Source organism: Pollicipes pollicipes, unplaced genomic scaffold, assembly GCF_011947565.3.
Source record: "Pollicipes pollicipes isolate AB1234 unplaced genomic scaffold, Ppol_2.1 Scaffold_4295;HRSCAF=5057_pilon_pilon_pilon, whole genome shotgun sequence".
NCBI classification, from domain to species: domain Eukaryota; kingdom Metazoa; phylum Arthropoda; class Thecostraca; order Pollicipedomorpha; family Pollicipedidae; genus Pollicipes; species Pollicipes pollicipes.
In genome coordinates, this window is record NW_023596461.1 from 21,622,212 (window position 1) to 21,631,659 (window position 9,448).

Here is a 9,448-nt window from a genome sequence, read left to right on the forward strand (position 1 = left end):
CGATCGGTATTTGCTAATCCCGTAATCTAGTCCTCCCCGTATCTGAAACCCAGTCAGCTCTGACATGAATCACGTGCAAACATTTCACGCGGTGGCCGCGTTCACGTGCTAGCTGACGTCACCGCCTGAAAACGGCGTCGGCTCGTCAGGTCAGCCGGTATGCCGCGACGCCCCCGGCACTCTGTTCTCGTGACACCGCGGCGCCAGAGGAAGGGAAAGCACCGGAACGCCTTTCCATCCCCGGCCAATGAGGGCGCAGGGCCTCTGCAGTAGTCACGGCCGCCCTGGACGCGGCGGGGTGAGCCGGACAGTGGTCAGGATTCCGCAGCGGCCCGTCAGCAGGCGCCCGCGGCGACAGTGGGTCTGCTGGCCATTGTCCGCGTCGGCCGCCGCCGCCCCGGTCCGCGCGCCGACCAGCAGATCGCGGCGGCCGACCGGAAAGCCTGCACCCGCCGCGACCGGCAGGCCACGCCAGCCATCCGTGACGTCAGATCGCCGCCGCGCGCTGCCTCCGTGCCGCGTCACGTGGCGCGCCGGCCCTGCCGACAAGCGGCGGGTGGCGGGCTAATTTCCATCCGTCCACGCGCCGACGGCGGTGGCGCGGACCGGAGGCGCGCGACGGCGCGCGAACGGAGCGAAAATGACACGGCTTACTGCCGCCGGAGCGGGATTAGTTTTACAATCGGGCGGCAATCTCTGCCGTCGGCTGCGGCCGAGGGCGAGCCGGCTGCGACGGCCGGCAAACGGCCGGCGGGACGCGCCGCCGACCCGTAATTGGAGCTCGCAGCAGCGAGAGCCTTCTGCCGGCCGCGGTCAGACAGATGGCCCAAGCGGCCTGCTGAACATTCCGAGGGCCCGCCGTCGGCGCCTGACGGCAGGAAGCACGGCTAGCGACGCTCTCAGGCAATTCTGAGTGTCGGCAGTCCGTTGATGGGAAGCCCAGCTAAGCTACCGTGCAGCGGGAGTGCCGGCTACTGGGTACTCAGAGCTGGCCGCAGTACACCCAACGCCGCTCCTAGGCAGTCACAATGCCGGCGGCAGCGGGCTCAGTCACGCTTCGCAGTTCGCCAGAGTGCAGCAGCGCGGCCCCGCCATCTCCACGCGGCCCCCATCCGTGGCCTTCAGCCGCCGGCAGCATGGGGCCAGCCGGGCTGGCTCGCGACGGCCGCCACGCACCGCCGACGCCGCCGGGATCGACGCAGACCGACAGCACCTGTCAGCGCGGGCCGCGCGGCCGGCAGGTGACGGCGCGGCCCGAACGCGGCCCGTATCGCCGCCGCCACGGCACGCCCACCCGTCCAAACGGCCGACAGTGTGGCGCGGGCGTTTTATTACCTCGTGCCGCAGCCGGCCGGGCGCTCGCCCGCAGCGCCGACCGCTCGCAGCCAGCCCCCGGCGGCGCGGAGGAGGGGGCGAAGTGGTTTATTTCCGCGGACGACGCGCGCCAGCCGCGCGAAATCTGATTCGCGCTCAAAGCGACCCGGGCCGACTCGGGTTACATCTCCCGCCACGGTAAACGAACCGGCCACAGCTGGCCTGTGAATTATGCATCGCGGCGGGCCGCGGGCTCCGCGCCGTGTGCCGGCCGCCCTGCAGACGGTTCCGGTTCGGAGAAGGCCCAACTCCATCAGCGGGATGAAGTTAAGGTGGGCAATATTTCGTCGGCCTTCAAGACGTCACTGCGCAGGCCTGGAAGCGACCGCCCGGCCGCTCCATTGCCCGTCACGCCGCCGGAGCGCGTGACACGCACCCAGGTAATGATGTGGGGACGGGGCGTGCGAACCGGCGGCCACGGAACCGTTTTTACGCTGGAGGTGGACCCTCGCCGGAAACAAAGACAGCCTTTCGCCGGCATCGTTCGCCGTCACCCCGATTGCCGCTATTTACTGTAGGCGGCTGGGGCTGAATGGATGACGGGCGTTCTGAAAAGGTCAGAAGTACGCCACCAAGTGCCATCTGCGGCCTGGTCGAGCGGTCGAGCCAGCGGCGTCGCACTAACGCACGGCCGGCAGTTGAGGGTCGCCGACAGCTCTCCACTGTAAAGGCGCGCTTTAGTTTCCTCATTTAGAAGACAAAGGAGTTATTTTCGAAACAGTTCCGACGGTGGCGCCACGGAAGTCATTCACCATCGCAGCTAGAGGCCGGCCAACACGAACCAGTGCTGAAAGCATACCGAAGAGCTTGCGGCGCAAAGCCAACTGAGAGAGAGCGTATCAATCCAAGCATGTAAACACACGGTCATACTCATCCTGCGACCAAGAATGCAAGAGCTTGGCAGCGGTTGGGGGGGGGGGGGGGGAGCGGGAGGGCTAACCCATATTTTGCGCTGTTTTTTGTGCTTGCGTCACCAAACAGGAGGCATTCAATTTGCTCCAACGTTAATGGCGCTCGAATGCCCAAAGCCTAAAGCCATCACACCGAAACGGCTACGCCTCTATCGCTCACGTGGCCCCCACGCCACCACCAACTGCCACTCCCGATCCAGGTTTGTGAGCGCATTTGGTCCTGACCTCACCCCTCGTGCCAGAGACGGCGCGTGAGGGCACGACCTTGACCCCACTTGTGTCGCCAGAGCCGATCTTCAGCCCCCGGCGTGATATCACTGCCGGTGCCGTCAAATCCGCGGCGCGGTATGTTGTGGTCGCCAACGCACGACCATACACGCCCGTCCGGTTCGGGGCATGGATCAAGCGCAGCATCGCGACAGGCGCATTTCAGATAAGCTTGAAACGCCTTTATGTCTAGACGCCTCAATAAACCAAGCAAAACGGCGTTCTGAACTTCCTGCAAAGTTTCTCGCCTCACAATTCCATTAATCGTACAATGGGATCAGCCTTGATCCGCCGGCAAACAGCCTTAGGTGCATCCGGGACTCGACCTGTCGTTTGTTCCTCCATTTGATCTGCCGTTTGTTCCTCCACTCCCCTGTCGTTTGTTCCTCCATTCGATCTGTCGTTTGTTCCTCCACTCGATTGTCGTTTGTTCCTCCACTCGACCTGTCGTTTGTTCCTCAATTCGACCTGTCGTTTGCTCCTCCACTCGACCTGTCGTTTGTTCCTCCACTCGACCTATCGTTTGCTCCTCCACTCGACCTGTCGTTTGTTCCTCCATTCGATCTGTCGTTTGTAAGTTTCCAAATTGAGCTCGTTCAGGGCAGGACAGCGGAACGATAGCTGGCGAAGTTAAAACGATTTAGGTGGTCGTCTATAACCGGCGGTGCCGGGTAAACAGCTCCAGAACATTTTATTTGCTTTTTCGGAAAATGCATATGGTTAGATGACACATCAACCATGGTCAGAGTAGGGAACAGGAAGCTGGTATCGTCACGTGGCGCGAACAATCTCCTCGCAGCAGTTTGTCCACGAGGTCGAGGACAGTATTAAAAGTTCAGCCAGAATGTAACTTCTTCGTCGCTGGTCAAAGTACAGGAAACAAGCCAAATTAACCGCAGGCTGTGGGTCTAAAATGATCGGCGGCGGTAACCTTTTAAAATAATGTTGAAAAACCCGGAGGGTGGGTGCACTTGTGCTGCACACCACTAGTTGAGAACACGCGCTGTGCAACTGAATCTTGTGACACTCGTATGTCATCCCACGGATTCATATGGGACTGGATGAGTGCCCATATGCTGTGTTATCCACATGCATGAAATCAAACCGGACAAACCATAACAGAATTAATCCGTTTGTATCGGCTTATGCTTCGGCACGCTAATCTGCGTGCCAGTCTATGATATCAATTCTTGCATTGCTAAATTATGCAACTTCAGACAGGTTTGCGTCCAATGGTGTGCCTTGATGCGCCGAGAAACACCCTGGAGTGGTGGCCAAACCAGCGAAGAAAAATACCCGCGATAAGATATCACGAGTGCTCCTGCGGGTACGTCAGAGCCTCCCCGTGTGGCGAAGATGACACGAGCGTCCCCTCCCGAACACGTACCAACGGAACGGGGAACGGGTCGCCAAATCGACGGCCCAACGACGACACAACGAGCGTCCCCTCTCGAACGCGCACCAACGGAACCGAACGGGTCGCCAAATCGACGGCCAACATTGAGTGGATTCCCTCGGCGTCGGTCTAGCGATTGAAGACCAGTTTCTCCCGGTCATGATCTGGCCGCGCAATGGCAGCCAGGTGGGCTGAGGAGGGGAGGGGGCGATTCAGGTGTTCGGGAGTGTGCCAAAGGTTGCCTTCGCGTGCGGAGCGCGAGCTGAAAAATGCACGATTTACGTCTGGCTGTTCTGACAACCAGTTGAGTCCCAGTGCCCCAATAATTTGTCTCAGCGTACAACGGAGGCAGACTCGATGGTGGACAGGAGACAGAGGAGGTCGGTGCCTCGGATAAATGCTCGCGGCGGTCCCAGAGGCTGTTCGAGCGAGCCCTCGTCTATCTGGAGGAGGGAGGGGGGGGGGGGGGGGAGCGACTGCCGAGTGAGATCTGCCTAGTGAGATCCCCATGACCCAACCTGAGAGCTACCCAACCACCACATGCCGCACGCCACGCCTCTGTAAGGGACAGCGCGCAGCAGCGTATAAACGGCCAAAGAGTGTGGCGAAAACACCACCTTTTACTTCATTCTACCACACATCACCGTGCTAATGCTTAGCGTTCACAAAAAGTGGAGTAGATGATGGTTTTCGGCCACACCTGTTCCCACGCTCTCGATGGAATGGTTCTTAATTTGACTGAGTGCAAAGCTGAGACTTGACATCATGGTCATAACAGGAACAATAACTCCCAGTATCATGGCATTTATTACAATGGACCATAAAACAGGGCATATGTTTCACGGTTACGGCTTCCTCGGCACCAATTTTTAGAATCAAGGCATTTCAGAAACTCGCAAAACTCTGAACCAGACGTTTTTTGGCGTCCAGAGTAATCTCATTAGACACAAGGTTCGCTTCTGATCAATGTTTACTTACGCTTGAGAAGCGACGTGCGAACGATGACTTAGCATGTGACGTTGAAACTAGGCAAATGACTTCGTGGACGAATACAGTAAGTGTAACCACTAGTGTGGTGGCGACGGCACAACCTGCCCAAATGAAACGGGTGCTATGGTCTGGTTAGTTGTATCCGTCCCGAGCATCCCCGCGATGCGAAAAACAAAGCTTTGAAACTCCACACGACGAACATTAAACAAAATATACCGCGGAACCTCACCGGAAAAACTCGCTGTCTAAATTTTGTGTACATGCAACGATGTGGCTGGGCTAAAAACAACTGCCGCATTAATCGCCATTCGTCAAATAAACCAGACCTAAGCACACGCGTTTCATCATGGCAGCTTGTGCCACCACCACCATAGTAGTGGTCACCCTGTGTGCTGTGTTCCGCCCTGAGGTCATCTACCTAATGTGTCATCATCACATGCAAGTCATCGCTCGTATGCCACTTCTGCAGCGTGGGTAAACGTTGCTCAGAGCTGAAGCTTATTTCTCACAAGATTCCCCGGACGTCAAACTACACGTGGCTGGAATGTCGGAGGCTTCTGAAATGTCTTTATTCTAAAACAAATAGCAGCAGCGAAGTCTCACAACGCTCGCCCTGTTGTGCGGCCTATTGTCATACACACCATGATACTTATGGTTATTGTTGTTTTTATGGTCATGTTTGATGGTTCTGCGCCTTTTTGTCATGCTCTTATATCGAAAACACTACATCTGTTGACGAATATTATGCAATGCAGCAAACACACCAAAATCAACCAATCCAGTGAACAATCTATCGCTCGACGGTCTAGTGTTAAAGTCAGGCGACAGCTTTAATTTCAGAAACATGCTCTCTCTCTCGGACTTCTACCCCACGGGAGCCGCGGGCCGCGGGCCGCAGACACCATCATCTCGTCACGCCGCGGCTGTCCGGCCTGGCTCGCCACAAGAGCCGTCATCGACGCCGACAGCCAACCGCTGACGCCGCGTGGCGGCCGTCGGCGCCGCGCGCGTCCGCCACCCGAATACGGCCGGAGTCGTCCAAGGTAACCGGCTCGGCCGTCAGCCGGCCGTCCTCTGACCGCGTGACGTCACACCAATCAATGGGGCGTTCCCGCGCGGTCGTGCACAGATCCGCCGGCGTCGCGCACGCCCGTTCTCGCGCGCGGTGCCATGTTCGCGCGCTCGCGCGCGCGCGTCTCGACCCAGCACGGGCCACCGCACGGCCGCTAGAAAGTGCGCTTTGCGTCCGGACGACAGCGGCGGCGGCGGCGGCGGCGGACATGGTGACTGGGCACGCACGCAGGCGGCCGCCGCGCCCGCCAGCTGCTGCCAGAGGCTGCAGCCGAGCGGCACCTGCCGCGTCCGCGCGAGGTGGCCGGTGCAGTACTGACAGCTCACGCCGGCCGGCGATCAGTTGACGGCTACACGGTCTGACGCAGAGCGCTAGAAGGCCCACCTACACTTCCCGATGGTTCACCATGGCCGTGGCTCCGATGGCTGCAGTCTGTCACGCAAATTGCCGCCAGGAAATGAAAACCTACCGGCGCTATGGCAACCATTGAGAACAAACCGATTTATTCCGTATACGGCTTCGTCCTCAGCCCTGACCCTCCCCCTCCCCCCGTCTCAAGTGTTGGACAAACAGGCGACGCGCTGCTCGGCTGCCGGCCTTGGTGTGCGGGCGGCGACCGGCCCGCGCGCCCCGCGGCCGGCCCTCCCCGGCCTGGGCGCCGCTCGCCGCGCTGGCAGGATGCCGGCCGCGGTCAGTTACCCAGGTCTTCCGCTCGTCGTTCCCGGGGCGGTCGGCTCGCCTCTCCCAGCGCGCACCGCCACCGAGGAAGCCGAGCGGAGCGGTGACGGGGGACAGGGCGGCCGGCCGCGGCGCGGAAGTCCGGGCGCTGGCCAGGTCGCGAAGGCCGAGAGGCCCGCTGGGGCGTAGGACACACGGGCTCGGTTGGTGCCCAGGTGCGAAGGCCCGCTGCGCACGATGGCACAGCGGCGCGCTGCCGCACCGCACCCCGGCAAAAAGCGGCGCGGCGCGCGCATCCTCCGGCCGCTCCCCGGGCGTGCACAGTGCCCGCGGACGTGTTTTTCCGCGCGGCTGGCGGCTCTCTCGCCGCCGCAGCGGCGCACCGAACGCCCCGAGTCCTCATCATTAGCGCATCAATCGTGCGCACCTCGCGCCGCCGCCGCCAGGCGCCGCCGCACCGTGTTTGCCGTGACCGCCGCGGCAAAATGGCGCGCACCGCGCCGGCCGCCGCGCGACTGTCCCATGGGCGGCGGCGTGACCCGGCCCAGCGCCTGGGGCGCCACTGCCGTGTCGCACGTCCCCGGCCTCCGGTCGGCCCCAGCCCCGGATCGCTTCACCGGGCGTGGGGAGGGGGGCGGGCGCTAATCGCTCCCCGACGCGTCCCCTCCCTTTCCCCTCTCGGGCGCGCTTGCCGGTCGTGTTTGCCGAAGGGAGGGTCTCGGTTGGGGAGCGCGAAGGGGGCAGCCGCACGGGCTCGAGCCGCGGCGCCTGAGGGGAGGCCGTGGATGCAGGCCCCGGAGCAAGCGACGGCGGTCCGGACGGCGGTGCGAGATCCGATGGCTGAGGAACACGCCAATGATCAAGGTATCGGGCGGTGGTGGAGAAAGCTGGGAATTCGCGGTGGGTAAATGCAAACTAGAGCCTGATGGCTGATCGTGATATGCTGAGACGGCGAGCAAATGCAATAAAATGAAAAGAAGGAAGGTGAACAGAGGACGGGAAAGAGAAAGAGAGGGAGACAGAGAGGAGAGAGGGAGAGGAAGGGAGTGGGAGAGAGGGAGGGAGAGAGAGAACGAGGAAGAGAGGGAGGGAGAGAGAGAGAGGGAGAGAGAGACAGAGGGAGAGACGGAGGAAGAGAGGGACCGCCGGTCGCCAACGAAGCCTGGTTGAACAGAAACCTTAGTCCTGAAGTCCCGCGGCAAATACCTGGCCCACCCGGCACGCTTCCCTCCGGGTAACGCTTCCCTTCCGCAGCCGCCGGGCACGTCATCATGACCCGGCGACCTAGCCAGCCGGCCAGCCAAGCCCGCCCCGCGTCCACCCGATGGCGGGTGTCGCCGCCGGCGCAGCGCGGCCGGTCGGGTCAGGTGACGCAACAGCAGGTAAGTAACCGGCGCCGCCGCGGTCGGCCAGCTGATGCACCCCATCACGGGCGGATTTGTGCGGCGGACGCCATCGATTCGCGGCGGGCGCGCGGCGGGGTCGCCGCGGCGACTCGTGACGGCCCGGTCAGCGGCGGCCGGCTGCTGCGGGCTGCACGCGCCGCGGCGGCGGCGAGTGAGAGGCAACGCCGCGGGGTCGGCGGCTGTCGCCGGCGCGGTTGATCGCGACTATCTCTGGCGCAGCACAGCGGCAAGGTGTGGAGGATTGCGAAATCGGCAGGTAATCCGGGCGTGATCCACGCCAAGACGCCGGTTGCGCTTAATTAGATAATGGATGAGTTGAAAGGCAAGCATGCATGTCAGCGAATTATCCATAATACCTTGCCGGACATGCTAATGGTTCGTAATGCGGGGAAGTGCCGCGACTAATAACAACACGGGGTGATGGGCGCAGCGGTGGCAAAAACCCGCGGCAGGCTACAAAAAGCACGCCCGAGTTTGGGCGCAGTGCTCTCTTTGTCAAACGCAAGCTAACGCGGGCCGGCAGAGTTGATGGCGTCACCACGTCAACTACGCATCGATGCGGCCGTGAGGCGGAGGCGGTGCCGATCGCGCCAACCGTCGCGTCGCTGGCGGCGGCGGCCGGACGCGGCGCCGGCGCTGGCGACACTCACCTCCGGGCAGGTACTCAGTGTCGTCGTCGAAGCACTTGTAGCGCACGTACTCGCCGTCGGCGCCGCGCCAGCCGCGGCCACGCACAAGGCGCGACTTGCCAGCCACCGGCATCGCGAAGTCGTCGTACTCGGGCTGCGGAGGCGCCGCGTCGGCGTCCGCCTCGGCCGCGGCCGGCCGGCCGGCCTCCGCGCCCACGGCCGGCGACGGCTCGGCCTTCAGGTCGCCTCGCATCGCCTCCTCGTCGTCACCCCGCTCCGCCCCGCCGCCCTTCTCCGTCTTGCCGCACTGCTCGCCGTCCTGATCCAGCGACACCATCGCGCGGCGCGCGCGCCCCGGCACGTGCTCTTTGTTTCACCGCGCGAGGCGGGCGCCCATCCCGCCGGGCGACGCGCCACCAACTCGGCTGCTCGGCTACAAATCGACGAGCCGTGTTCGGCGGCCAGCGCGTGCTCGCTGCCGCCGGCCGGCCGCCCGTCCGCTCCACTCCTCACCGCGCGCGGACCACTCGCCGACTGGCACGCGGCCGCCCGCGCTCTCGGCGCCCTCGCGGTAATATGCCCCAGCGGCACTCACAACCTATTTGACACAGTAAAGATACAGCAGATAGACCGTACGGCCTCGCGCGCGCGGCCGGACAGCCTCGAAAAGGAAAATCGATAGGTTGAACATGTGGCGGTCGGAGTTAACTCCCGGAGAAATGAAT

The 9,448-nt window shown here is 62.3% G+C and overlaps 1 protein-coding gene across 1 annotated transcript in view; it reads right to left on the reverse strand.

Annotated features, from left to right (window-relative positions):
• LOC119097296 (arginine-glutamic acid dipeptide repeats protein) overlaps positions 1 to 9,242 on the reverse strand; it is an 85,019-nt gene extending 75,777 nt beyond the window's left edge. The window contains exon 1 of the mRNA XM_037220344.1: positions 8,745 to 9,242. Coding sequence (XP_037076239.1) covers positions 8,745 to 9,060 — 316 coding nt within the window. The 5' untranslated portion in view covers positions 9,061 to 9,242. The remainder of the gene's footprint in view (positions 1 to 8,744) is intronic.
• Positions 9,243 to 9,448: the final 206 nt, after the last annotated feature.